General features: G+C 48.7%; 1 protein-coding gene across 3 annotated transcripts in view; it reads left to right on the forward strand.

The window, feature by feature from the left end:
* Nucleotides 1–14,016, forward strand: part of LOC141742683 (uncharacterized) — an 87,747-nt gene that overhangs the window by 50,450 nt on the left and 23,281 nt on the right. For 2 of the 3 annotated variants that reach the window (XM_074585575.1, XM_074585574.1), the window contains 5 exons: nucleotides 677–965; nucleotides 9,160–9,233; nucleotides 9,776–9,861; nucleotides 10,716–10,755; nucleotides 11,478–11,558. In XM_074585575.1, the coding sequence (XP_074441676.1) occupies nucleotides 9,168–9,233; nucleotides 9,776–9,861; nucleotides 10,716–10,755; nucleotides 11,478–11,558 (273 nt within the window). In that variant the 5' untranslated portion in view covers nucleotides 677–965; nucleotides 9,160–9,167. Of the gene's footprint in view, nucleotides 1–676; nucleotides 966–5,922; nucleotides 5,991–9,159; nucleotides 9,234–9,775; nucleotides 9,862–10,715; nucleotides 10,756–11,477; nucleotides 11,559–14,016 lie in introns of those variants that run through there. The other variant, XM_074585573.1, reaches the window with a different exon arrangement.

A 14,016-nucleotide genomic window follows, 5' to 3' on the forward strand; every position in this document is an offset into this window, starting at 1 on the left:
GAAGTCATGTGTAATACTGTCCCTATGGCTTGGGCAGGGGACAGATTCTGGCTGCTGAGTTGCCAGTAGCTCGTGTCTGCTGGTACAAAGGTGTGATGGATTCTGAGATATGAATGGGAAGCCCCTCCATCCCCTGGCACTCAACCAGGCCAGAAAATAGGCTAAAACACAGCCCCCCGCTGCAAACCAGGTGCTGGGTCATGTCTGACCTGAGCATCCCTAGATAACTACCCTGGACAAGACGATGTTGTGCAGCTGGAGGCACACAGGCTGTTTTTCCAGTAGCCGGCACATGTGGTCGGATAGTTGTAAAATTCCTGCCCAGCCCCAAACAAAATCCCTATAATGAGTCCTTTGTGGTAGCCCAAGTTCGTGCTGGGCTGGGCTGATGCTGTGAGCTGGGTGGGAAGGAAACTCATCCTGAAAAACCCATCGAATCAACAAAATCCGAGCATGACCCACACCAAGGGTCTTCTTGCAGTGCAGATGAGCATAGTTTACTTTCCGCCATTAGGTTCCCTCCCGTTACAGCCTGTTCCATCCCTGCCAGGCTGAGATGCTGCCTTGCTGCCCCCTCCAACGGGACCTGTGTGCAAAGACCCCCTGCGCTGGCAAAGGATGCTGGCTCTGCCGTGCCAGAACTGAAAAACTTACCAACTTCGTATTTCCTTTGCAGTGAGCCCAGGGGAAGAGAGAGCCTGCGTGCGGATTGCCTCCTGCCTTGCCTTTTCTCCCAGCCGCTCATGGTGAGCTCCCCTGTGCCAGAGGAGCGGAGGGCAGAGCTGCCACACTGAGCTGGGGCAGCGCGACTGGGGCCACAGGACACTTGACTGGTGGGACTGTGGTGGCTGGGGGTCCTTGCCACCCTGTGGCGGAGACAGCCAGCTCCTGCCAGGTATATGCCCGTGGGGGAGAGGACAACTCCAGCTGAACTGATGCATCTCGACACCTGATACCAGGCTCAGGTAAGGGCACGTTGCTTGGAGACAGGTTGTATTTCCACGCTCCCTTCTCCGAACTCACAAACGGGCTCCGGAGGAGGTGAGAATCGCCCCGAGAGCCGCTGTGTGCTGTGGGTACAGGTGCTGATAAGTCAGCAGGATCTTGTCTGCGATGATTCAGACACAATGCAAGTTTACTGGGACAGGAGCTCATTAGAATTTTCTGTAACACATACGCGACTCATATAAAGTGATCTAAGGGCAGTCGTTTTCAACGACTCCAAGACAGTTAAAACATAAACCTCCTTGCAATTCAGCTGGCTTAGTGCTCCTTATGCTCTTAAAAAAAAAAAAAGCAAAACTTGCTTGTGTGCTCTTGAGTTTTTGTTGTAGTCAAGGAAATAAACATGCAAACAGGATCTCCTGTATCTTGGTTCATCCTGCTTGATAGTAATTTCATTCCTGAAGTCATAATTCACTTTGTGAGCACAAGTCCGATTTCCTTTTGGGTAGCAGGGTTGTAAGCGAGTGCTGGATTTGGGCTAAGGTTGGTGATGTGTGATCCGGTGATGTGTTGTTTTGAAGCTGGTGGCTGGCCAGGGTGTTTGCAGTCTGGGTTTGTTAATGAGAGAAGAGCTGCAGATGGGGATCAGCAGAAGTCCAGAAGTCCTCGATGCAAGCGGATTGAGCGTGTTGTCCATTTTGGGATGGAAATTTGGGGTTCTAGTAAAAAATACTGCAGCTGTTGTGGTGCCGGAGGTGGGGACGCTGGCCTGTCTTGTAGCAAGACCTCGGGAGCAGCTTGACTTCCACGTGGGAAACCGGGTCTCACGAAGCAGAAGCTCTGCCGGCAGCCGGCCGTGTGTGGCCGTCACTTCCTCCTGTGGCTCGTCCCCTCCCGGGCACGCAGCCCTGCACCAGCCCGCAGCTCCTCCTGGATATCTTGGGAGGCTTTGAGGTTTCTACGGCCCGTGGCGATGCAGTCGAAGCAGACCCAGAGCCGTGCTTGTTTTGGCTGTGCTTGGTAGGTATTTGCAGTGGTGTAACCCCGCGGCTTTGCTTTGGAAGGCTTGAAGGATGTGGGAGAAGAGCCTCTGATGACAGCTCGCAGCTGCTGGCTGTGCCCCCCCAGATTATACCAGGCAACCAGGATGGGGAGTTTGCTGCGAGCCGACAGCCTCCGTGGTTCCAAGCATGTCAAGTTGCCTCTTTCACGCACTTTAAAAACCCTGAAAGGGTTCATTCAACTTTCTGCAGCTTGTTTTAGCCGCTTTGTAAGCAGCCTGTTGCACCGCTTTGCCTGGCTGGGTTTATTCCAGGGTGTGCAAGCGCACGAGCCGCTGTTAGGAGTAGTGGCAGCTTTACAAGTGCTTCGCTGGGAAGCAATGCAGGCTCCAGGCGCACCTCGTGCGGGGGTCTCGCCCCTGCGGGTGTTGTATGAGCATTTCCACTCGCGTAGGTGCACGAGCATTTCATTTAAGCCTGTCCCCCTAAAGGAAAAATTGCAGGCTTATACCATAGGCAGCTAAAGATGTAAAACACTGTGTTAAAATGTGATTTTAAAATAGAACACGAAACAGGAACAGCGACTTGTTGAGTTTCGGCCGTGGTGGATGCGGTTGTAGTAAGTACGTACCTCTTTGACTTTATTCCACAGCAGTAGTTTCAGTCTGATACAGGCCAGCATGGTGTTAAAGTACGGTGTGTCAAAACTCGCTTTTTTTTTCCTCCTAACAGCAGTCTCTGTTAATTAGGCACATTCAGGACTCCAGCACACCTGCACATAAACTCATTTCTCCTTTTTCAATGACCTTCTGCTTGCAATAGCAGGCAGCAAAAAAAAAAATCATATACATTTCCATGGGCTTGGGTGCAGCTGGACAGGAGAAACGTAGGGTGCTGTGAGACATTACTGAAGCAAAAAGCGCAGATTTTACAAGTTTTGCCCTGGAGGTAGAGCATGCTGAGGAGTGAGGAGGGATGCAGGAGGTTGAGATGACTCTGCTTGGGGGGAGGTAAGTGTTAAGATCTTGTAACTGAATAGTATTTGGCTGTACTCCTGCATCATGCTTGCCTTTAATTTGCTCTAGCTGGTGGATGCAGCAGGAAAGAAGAAATAACCAAAACATACAGCCTGTAATCTCAAGTGGCTTGAGTAGATACTTTTCTACAGTATAAAATATTTAAAAATTGAGTTCCAGAATATCCCCAAATCCAGCCCAAGGTTGAGAAAATGATGCTGTGCTGTACTTCCTAAAAAGAGGAAATTCTACTGCTATTTTCATTTTCAAAGGCCCTTCTGCCAAGGGACGCTGTATCTACAGTTCACCTCTCAGCAAAATGGTCGAGCAGTACAGTCTGATCCTAGTGCAGCCCGACAGTATAAAACCAGCGTAAAAGCATGTAAAACTTTTGTACTTTCTTTGTAAGGAGGCAGAAGGGGCTTGAAGAGACTGAAAATTGAGCAGCCTTGGCTCAGATGGGTTGCTTGGTAGCATCACCACAGCTACTCCCTTCAAAGGCTGGGAAACTCCTTTCTAGCCAAGGTCCCAACAGCAAAACCACTTTGCAAGGAGGGCTCAGAGGAGTCAGGTCTGGAATCGTGGTTGCAGTGAATTTCTGGGAGGGCATCTCAAGACATGCTGATGTGCAACCACCTGAACCCTCTGCAGGGACCATCAGCTGAGCCTTTGATGTCTCGGCTCCAGTCCTTAGACCACATTCATTTGCATCTTTGATGGGTTGAATTCTGCATATAGGTCTCGCATCCTGGTCGAGTTTCATGGAAGTTTGTCTTTGTTTCATATAAATTGAGCAGTGGGGAGAGGAGGACCTGGTGGTGAGCAGGGGGCTGCAGATGTGGCCTTGGCAAGCGACCTCTCTGGAAAGAGGTGGCAGTGTCTTCTATCTTCTTGTCTTCTGCAAGTACTGGTGCAGAGGGAGCGAACCAGGCAGGGGGTTGCTAATGGGTTTATAAGCTGGAGGCATCATGTTGTGGTTGGGAGTGGCAGGGGACGTGCGTGTGTGCATCCCCTGGGCTGTGGCAGAAGCAGCTGGAGACATCAGGTTGTGGTTTTGGGTGGCAGGGGATGTGTGTGTGTGTGTCCCCTGGGCCGTGGCAGAAGCAGCTGGAGACATCAGGTTGTGGTTGGGGGTGGCAGGGGATGTGTGTGTGTGCATCCCCTGGGCCGTGACAGGAGCAGCGCTGACACCGGGCCGTGGGAAACGCATGGTTCCTCTTCTGGGCATTGAGCAGGGTTGCAACACGCAGGTTGGGCGTCTGGTGGCCAGAGGTTCCCATGCTCCTGGTGGGTACCACCCCGCACTGGGCGTCAGGAGCTCAGCAGATCTTACTGTAAAAATACAGGACTTTTGGGGGAGGGTTATAACAGTAAATCTGATTTATGGGTAACAATTTTTGCACCAAGTCTTGGATTTTTTGATGCAGGCATCTTCTTTCTGCTGCCAATACTTGAGATCCCAGCTGGTGAATTAATTTCAGGAAAGTTGTTCTCATCCAAAATTTGGATATTTTATTTCAAGTTTGCTGATGTCTAGATAGTGTTCAGTGCGGGTAGGCAGTAACATGCATTTTCATTAAGCATCTTTAAGCTTACTGTTGCTGGGATAAATTTTTACTTCCTTAAATTGTAAACTAGAAGCTGCAGGTTTTAGTGTGAGATGACAGATTGTGGGGTTTTTCAACTCATTCTTTTTAAAAGGAACTAGTTGGTAACTTCGTTTCCCAGTTGAATTTACCTGTACATGGCTTGGGGCTTTCTGTTGCTTATATTCTTAGTAAATTTATCTAATACCATTCTCGCACTGTTCACATTTTCTTACCATTCCTGTTCATAGCTGCTTCACCTTGTGTGTTTGTCATGGAAAAAAAACCCTGTTTGCTGGGAAAATACAGTACTCAGAGGAGAGAATTGGGTGGCAGGCTTGAGAAAGTCGCTGGAGCTGTGTATTAAAAAACGAAAGTCTTCAGTCTTATATAGGTATGTGGAGAAGCGCAGCAGGTACAGGCTGCGCCTATTTATAGGTAGCCTATTTATATCAGGGCAGAATGATGTATTTCGTCAAACTCTCCAGAAAACAAATGTCTCGGTAGCTTTCATATACACAAGGTATCTTTTCCCTCAAGCGAATGCTATAACTTTGTGGTGTCAAACTCCTCTGGAGTTCAAGTATGCGCAGAATTAAATAATAAAAGTACCATATTCATAATCTGTATTTAACTTAGGCTGTTACAGAGCTAAGCTATATTCTGTTCCCTCTCCAGAGTACTTTGAAAATCACCTGGTCAAGCACAGCATCGCCTTCGTACTCCAAAAAGCAGCAGTGTTGGGGTCAGATGCCGAGGTCGGCACAGCCACTTGCCATCTCCATCCCTCCCACTGCCATCAGCCATTTTCTCCGCTCTCAATTTTTTTTTCCTAAATTGTGACTTTTGCGCTGTTACAGTAGAAAGAGAAAACAAACGTGTACATTCCAGGCGTGAGATGCAAAACTTGCTCCTTTGCACCAGTCTGGCGTTTCTGGCTGCAGAGAGGCTTTCGCAGAGGCGGATGCCTGAATATATGTGGTCTCCCTGCTGTCTTCTGCTGTGTGAGCCCTCCCGTGTTACCGAGTCGCCCTTCCTCTGGTTATTCTATTACAGACCGCGGTCAGAGACGTTCAGAGTAACTTCCGCTTCGTAAATGTCTTGAAAAATTGCCCATTTAATTTGACATACGGTTTATTTTTTCCCCTCCGGTCTGCAGAATATTTGTATTTTTAGCAACATATAAAGGACCTCATCTGAATTCTTTGGCCTCATAACAACGAAAAAATAACGTCAGAAGTGGGGGAGTGAATTTGCCTTTCAGTTGAACTTCACAGATGGAGGATGTGAGAAGGAGAAGATGCAGATATATTAGGTGACACTGTGAGACAGTTACTCAGACCTTGCTACTTTGAAAAACGAAACTGCGATTAACATGTATTGAGCAAAATTCATGGCAACGTTTGAAGTAAGAGCTGCAGCTCGGAAAATAAGACAACAAAGTACACTTTAAAATTTCTGTCCTCGCTTTCTGTCTTGATTGTGGAGTCAATAACGGGGAAAGATACACCCATTCCTGCTGTAAATTTGAAGAGTTTGCATTTTTCCGGTGTCTGTATAGATGAGTTTCAGAGGGCTGTATAGATGACTCAGAGGGCTGGAGCACCTCTGCTATGAGGACAGGCTGAGAGAGCTGAGGTTGTTCAGCTTGGAGAAGAGAAGGCTCCAGGGAGACCTTATTGTGACCTTCCAGTACTTAAGAGGCCTACAGGCAAGATGGGGAGGGACTCTTTATCAGGGAGTGGAGTGATAGGATGAGGGGTAATGGTTTTAAACTGCAAGAGGGTAGATTTAGATGAGATATGAGGAAGAAATTCTTTACTGTGAGGGTGGTGAGACACTGGAACAGGCTGCCCAGGGAAGCTGTGGATGCCCCATCCCTGGAAGTGTTCAAGGCCAGGCTGGATGGGGCTTTGAGCAACCTGGTCTAGTGGGAGGTGTCCCTGCCCATGGCAGGGGGGTTGGAACTAGATGATCTTTAAGGTCCCTTCTAATCTGAACCATTCTATGGTTCTATGAGTGTAAAGCAGTGTGATGCCTGTGCTGTTGGCTGATAACAAGTCAAGGAAGAGTTGCCCTCGTAGCCCTGATTATTGCGTGTGGTTTAATGTTTCTGCCACTGCTGGCAACTGGGAGCGATGTCTGCTTTCGAAATGAAGAGGTAGGGAAAGATGAATCTCCTGTCTGTCTCCATCCGGGCCTGAAAGACATGGTGGCAGTGAGCAGGTTGCATTAAGGAGTTGGTAAAATGAGACAAATAATCACTTACAGGTGTCTGAAGGTGCAGAGAAGTTGGCAGAGCCTTGGAGAGCACTGATGCTTTTGCACATCGTATCTCCCCCGCTTGTTTTTTTTTTACTGCAGTTTTTTTTGCACTCCAGGAAAAATCACATTCTTCAGATCATCCCAAGTGCAATGCCTTTGGCTGCTCTGGCGTGTCTGGTGCCAAGCGCTGCTGCAGCCGGTGGCACGGTGGCTCACCGAGATGCAGCTTCAGCCAGAAGCCTACGACAAGAACCCTTCAGGTTCCTCCCGAAGGGAGGTCAGGATGGCTCCTGGTGTCCATTAGAGAGCTGCAATGGCAGCGTGGGGTAAACTTGTTCTCGAACAGCTGTTGCACAGTGTTTTATGTCTGGGTGTCAATGCTCCTCTTCTCTGCAAGGAGGTGGTCACCAGCACTTTGGGACAGGACCAGAGCACAGCAATGCAGGATTTACGTTCCAGCTTTAGATGCAGCATGGGAGTCAGCCTGCTTTTCAAGGCTTTTCAAAATTTTGTAATTTCTTGTGGGAGGCTTTCAAGTCTGTTCTGCTAGGGCAAGCCCACATGCTCCAGGGAGCTCCTTTCAAGCCCTACAGGAAACTTCTGGACTGTATTACTGACGTTGTTTAGCTTTCAGATGTTCTGGGTAAATCACTGGATCGTTTGCAATGTGACAGTGGGGAAACTATTTTAAGGCTGTGGTGGCTCTTAACAGTTTTTTTCGCAACCCTGTTGGACATTTTTACAGCAGGCAAAATAGGCAAAACCTCCTTAGAGCAGGCAAAACACAGTCTTCCTCTATAACAAGCTGTTCTAAGAGGCTTAAGTGTTCAAAAACTTTTCCAAACACTGAAACACTTGCAACCATGGGCTAAAATTATTTTACCTTGCTTTTCTTGAAATGTGTAGTATCTGTCTGGGACCTGTGGAAGTCGGCAGGACTCTGAAGGACAGAGCCATGTAGGCGATAACACAGCGTGACTTCCCAGTGCTTATCCTGTCTGCACCGAGTAGGTTTGTAATTCATGGCAGAAGTGTGGGAAAAACTTAAAACTGCTTCCAAAAGCTTTAAAAATATTTTTAAAAAGAGATAAAAATAAATAAATAAAGGATATTTAAAAAAAAAAAAAATAAAGCAACGAAGCACTGGGAGGGCAGCAAGGGGAAGATACCAGGAAGACGTACAGCTCTGGGACTGGCTGGAGTTCGTCCATTTACATTGGGAATGTCATCAGTGGGCTGGAGATGAGGCCATCCCTGTTGACTGCCTGTCCCTACTGCTGTCCTCCTGATGTGTCCGGCACTGCACTGTGGCAGCATTGCTCCCGAAGCCCAAAGGTTTGGGTAACATGGCTTGCAGTAGTGGCTTTAGGTGGTGCCGTAGCCATTGTGTTGTCTGAGTTGGGCTGGTCAGTTCCAGAGAGTTTCAGAGGAGGAGGACTTGGTAGACCCTCCCTTTGCCCTCTTCCTTGCAGCCGCCCCTGGAGACTGAGGTTCCCTGGGGATTTTGTCTGCCCGTGTTTTCTCCTCAGTGTGTTAGATCAACCTTTTCTTTTGGTGAACAGCGAGAAACTAGTTACAGCTGGACAGGGAGGATGCTTCTTTAAGGTTGTACAAGACAACACTCAAGTCACGTTTGATGTGGAAGTTCTCTTGCTCGTACGTATGTGTATGCGATCAGGCAGAGCAGTGGGCACAGACCTCACGTAGCTAGATTGGGTCTTGTTTAGACCAAGACTGATCTGTCTCAGAGTATGTGGGGACTCTGCGATCATCTTGCTGCTGCGTTGTTTTTCTTTCAGGTGTGTGTATAGAAGGTAGTAATCTACTTTACTTGTTGCGTGCACACTTCAGTAGGCAAAACCATCTCCTTTTGCTTTCTCCTTTGATGTTAAATCTGCTTTCAGATGCCCCTACAGAGCTTCACATCCATAGCTGAGGGCAAGAGCGAGGTGGTTTGCTGTGCAGTGCAAGGGCTTTGTGGCTGGTTTGCCTGTCTCAATTTAAAAGCACGATGTCTTTCGTACAGGTATGTGTGTGCCTAAGAACAAAGGCACGGGTCTTGTCCTCCAGCAGACAAGACTCTTCCCTTGCTCAAATTCAGTTGTGGCCCCGTGCAGAGAGCGGGGAGCTGCAGCCCTGCTGCGTGCGGGCAAGCTCCATGCACGCTTTGTACAGGGGCTTTTCAACCTCAGCCTAATTTTATGGCTATGGGATACGGCTGCAAGCTAAAGTTGTCAGCAAAGGTTTTTTCTATTAGCACTTTCCTAAAATATTTCTCATGCCGTGTACACATTTACTTATCTCCTATTCCCTCTGTCTTTTTTTTTTTTTTTTTTTGCCTTACAGCTTCTGACATGAAGAAAGATATAGAGTCTTTAATAGCCCAGGAAAAAGCGGAGATCATTGCCAAGTATGAGAAGGTACCAACCTCGTGTTTCTCCCTGACACGCTGGCTAAGGCTGAAGCTACTTAATTAATTAGGAATGCTTTGAATAAGAACTTTTGCCTTCCTGCCATGTATCACCCCAGTAATCCTCATGCCGTCAGGCTTTGTGCTGTCTCTCCCTACCTGCTTCTGCCTGTGCGTCCCCTCTCACCCTCTCACCACGTCCCCAGAGTTTCTCGCGGATCTCGTGTATGCTCAGCACAGATACTGAAAGGTCTTCTAGTGCTCCAGTGCTCCCTTAACACCAGGGTGGCATATGCCCGACAGCACTGGTTTCTCTGACGTACAGCCCTTCCCGGACGGTAGCAGAAGCACACCAGGGATACTGGATAGGCTGAACTTCTGCATTTTTCTCTTGTCTGCATTGTATTTGTCTCTTTAGAGCAAATTTTGGTCTCCTGCCTCTGTGCCTTCCAGCATGCAGGGAGGCAGGGATGCGGGCGCTGGGGCTGGGATGCAGGCACTGCGGCATTCCCGATGCTGGGGCCAGCTCACCGGTGTCCTTTCTGCTTTCAGGGCAGGCAGGAAGGAGCTCAGATTGACCCGTGGGAAGATGCCGATTTCACGCTGTATAAAGTTACAGACCGGTTTGGATTCCTGCAGTAAGTCCTCTTGCCCTCTCCTTTCCTTTATATGACCTGTGTGTCTGTGCAGACCATCTGTCTGCACAGAGCGTGGCAGACCCAGCATCTATAAGCCACTCTGTGGCTTGGCTTGATCAATCCCAAATGCAGGAGGAAAGACTAGATTTGCCTCCTCCCTCAGCCACACAAGTTCAAACACTCTGATGGTTCAGATCTGCTGCAAGGCACAGCTCAGAAAAGGTTTCCCATCCCAAGCCTGGTGTCAGAAGGTGCAGGCTGGTGCTACTGTGCCCCCGTGGAGGCTCACGGTGTGTCACAGAGGGAGGGGGTCTTGCATTTGCACCTGATGATTCAGGGAGGTGTAGGAAGAGATGAGACAAGGTATCTGATCATTCTCGGTTGCCTTAGGAAATCCCCATCCTAAACAAGGCGCAGATGAATTAGATGCACACCCTGTGTCTGGGGAGAATGCTTAAAAGAAATATTTCTATTCCAACTCCGAACAAATGTTTATAATAGTAGGTGATGTGTGCAGGAGGGGGGTTTGAAGCAATTGCTGTCCAGAAATCTCCCCCCTCCTGCTGCCTTTTAATTGCTGATCATGTGTGCATTGAAGAGGAGCTTTATGCCCATGATTTCCAGCCATGTCCAATGTCCAGTGCTTGATCACCCCCCGGCAGCTCCCGTAGGGTGTTGGGGTTTTGGCTGGTGCTTCCTCTCTGTCTTCCTTGTTGGGGACAGCTGTAGGAAAGGCACGAAGCCCCCGAGCCATATCTCCTCAGATGGCTGAGGTGGTCCCCGAGCTACAGCACCCCACACTCCTCTGCACCCTTTCTTGCCCATAGAGTAACTGGTGACTCCTTGCTTTTCAGCGAGCAGGAGCTGCCGACCCGCACGGCCGTGGAGGAGAAGGTGAGAACTGACAACTCAGTTGTCATGGGTGTCACATCCTTATCACACTGGCTGGGGAAGGGATGGTTTTTGAGGAATCGAATGTGCAAGTGAGAGTGAAGCAGGCAGCCGGGGCCTGCTGGCCCCTGCTCTTCACGCAGAGGTGGGAACCCTGCATGATGCCCAGCTGTTGGAGCTTGTATTTTGCTGGGTCAGGCATCTCCCCTTCTGCACTGAAATTACACCTTTTAAAGCAATTTTGAGCTTTTCTCTCTGCCACGTCACAGTGCTCAGCGGCTGCGACTTGAAAAGCGGATTGCACATGTTGGGGAGAGTGGTGGAGGTTGTAGGTAACCATCATCTCCGTCACCATCTGCCCTGAGCTGGGTGGTTGTTAGGATTATGCTAACTGGGACTAAATAGCGTCGTTTCTGACATCTGCCAAACAATATGATTTGAGGCTAGCTGAACCTGCAAAGGTTTTTATTGTCAAGGAATACTCCTCTTGGAAATGCCTTCTCTGTGTTAAGCCTGTGTGTCTCGTCATTTTTACTAATGCTGCTTTAATTACCACGGGTTGAAATTACCAGCTCCTGCAAGTGCCTGTGGATTATTCCCATCCCTGGTGCCAGGTCTTTGCATGGAAGTTTAAGCCTAAAGAGAATGAAGTTTTGTGTTTTCAGGAGGTATCTTCAAGGTCTTTTTTTCTTAAATTTCTCTTGTCTTCCTGCCCCTTGCACCAGCAAAAGCAGCAGGAAATTGAACGCGTGGACAAGTGGCTAAAGATGCTGAAGAAATGGAGCAAATACAGAAACAGTGACAAGGTAAGGAGGAAAAGAAAGAGCACGTGTCCAGAGGGATGGGAATGGTGCATCCTTCCAATGAGTCAGGCTTTCAAAAAGTTGATAGAGAAACCAGAGATCATTGGAAAATATTGCCTAATTCTGTCTGTTAGTCTTTAATATTTTAAATCTTTCCTTGAAGTTGCTGGGTTACTAGTCGAGGGAAAAGACCTGTTCTGACTAGTGTAGTTTTAAAAATCGTTTCTTAAATGCTGCTGGCGTGTTTGCACTTCTGCTTCCCTGGGCATACAGGAGAACAGCAGGGGTGTTCTTCTGCCCAGCTGGGTCCCTTCCCTAAGAGCAGAGGGTATTGCATGCCATAGGCCGCGTCTGTGATTCCACCACCAGTGAATGGCGTGGGAGATGTGACTGATACGGTCCAGATGATGTTCCTCGTAATTCTTCCTCGAGGGAGAATTATTTGTCTACGACATCACCTAGATTTTGCATTTTGCTCCTAGCTGTGCCTGTGAGAAGCCCCTTAGGTCCTTAGGTGTTAGATTGCACCCATCTGTGGAAATCAAGGATGGAGACACCAGCCTTGTGTCTTGGCTTTGGTGTTCAAAACGAACTCTGCATCAAACGCCACTGCAAAACAGAGTTGTTTTTAATAAATAATATTTGTAATGTGTTCCTGTTACAAACCTCTTGAAACAAAAAACGCTTGAGCCTAATGACAGAACCCTTGCTGGGTAAGGAGAGGAGCATCACGCCTGACCTGCTCTGCTTACGACACTGCGCAGGAGAGGGCTGAAGGCCCAGCATCACCTTGTCAGCCTTGTTTGGCGGGAGGCACGGGATGTTTGGCTGTATTACTTCTGGCTCCTGCTGGGAGTCCTCGGGAGAAAACTGAGCTTGGTTAAAAGGTTGTGCAGAGGATAGCTGCAGGGGGGGCATTGAGCAGAGCATCCTCCTCGCCTGGCCATCCAGAGCGATGTCGGTTTCACCCAGCCAAAGAGCAGCTGTAGTCTCGTCCTTTTCTTAAAAAAACACAAAATCTGATCTTCATTCTAGCAGGGATGGGGTAGAGATGGGTGTGGGGTTTTATAGTCCTGTTCAGCGTGGTTCTAATTATTTTATTCATTGGTGCTGCTCCACGGGCAAAAACGGAGGCTCTCCCGTGGCTTTGGTTTTTCTAATTAGAAGTTAGCACTAATTGTTTAGTGGCCTTGTGGGTAAATTGCCAAATTCCAGCAGAGCGCGGGGAATTCCTCCAGGTCCTGGAGGATGTTTGGGATGGGTAATGAGTATTTTCAACATGCCTTGGCTTCCCTGGGTCAGCCGGTGGGGACAGACGGGATCCAGGATGAGAGGTGTGTGGAGAGGTAGTGATTGCCATTCATCTTTTGGGTTTATCCTGGTAATTAGCGGGTGTGTTAAGCATGCTGCAGCTGATGTTGCTCAGGTCTGCCGGATGGCAAGGGGCTAGACCAGCAAGTGGGTTTTGAGCATCTTTGGGTCAGAAAATCACAGAGCTCTTGTAATGGAATAAATGATGCTATTTATAACAGACGGTAAATGGCTGATGACTCTTGGGCACAGACGTGGCATTGTCCCTGTGCTGGGGGACTGGAAATGGCCGTCCCCCCTCCCAGCAAAGGGAGAAGCAGCGCTTGGCCTCCAACAGGGAAGGAGCAGTCTGCTGACCCCGGGGAGCAGAAAGGAGCTTTGGTTTCAGTCCGGCCCAGCCTCGCACCCCGCTGCCCTGTGCCAGTGCCAGCGCAGGCAGGAAGGTCTGTGCATCGCAGCAGCCACGCAGCGTCAAGTGCCTGAGAGGCACAAAAAAAGGTGCTTTAAAAAGAAAAAGATAAAATTAGGTTGTATCCTTCACCTGGATATGCAGCCCCGTGCTCTTGTGTCGGGAGCGTGAAAGCTGCTCGGATATTCCTGCTGCCACAGCTGGTCGCAACTCAGATGTGGTGTTTCAAGGACCTTATGCTGGGATCACAGTCGTGCCTTTCAGATGGTTATGGGTTTTTTTGTAGCTAAAGTAAATGCGGCAAGCCCTTGATCTGATTTTTCTAAAGCAGAGTGGGTTGGTTTTGTTCCCTCACTGAGCGCTCGGGCTGTCACATCTGCATTGCACGTTTCCATCAGGTTTGTTTTCAGCACTTCGCTGACGTGATGGAAGCCCAAATGTCACAAGACAGCAGCTCTGTGTTATTTTAATAAAGACTAGGATGTCATCTTTGAAAAAAACCTCTTGCTGAAGACAGGAGCCTTCCCTTTGATGTTCATTTTGATAGACTGCGCTTTGTTAGAGGGGGGAAAAAAATCTCGTTGCAGGAACTCCAGGCAGTTTCACAGGGAAGCTGCCCTGACTTTGTCTCTGCATGAGTGGTGTAGAAACCCATCTTATTTTCCAGGCTGAGCCTTTCTGGGCTTCAGGGCCAACGTTTTGAGTGCCGGTTCATGTGCTGGAGCTGGCAGACAGCTGACC

The sequence above is a fragment of the Larus michahellis genome, chromosome 4 (genome assembly GCF_964199755.1).
Source record: "Larus michahellis chromosome 4, bLarMic1.1, whole genome shotgun sequence".
NCBI lineage: Eukaryota > Metazoa > Chordata > Aves > Charadriiformes > Laridae > Larus > Larus michahellis.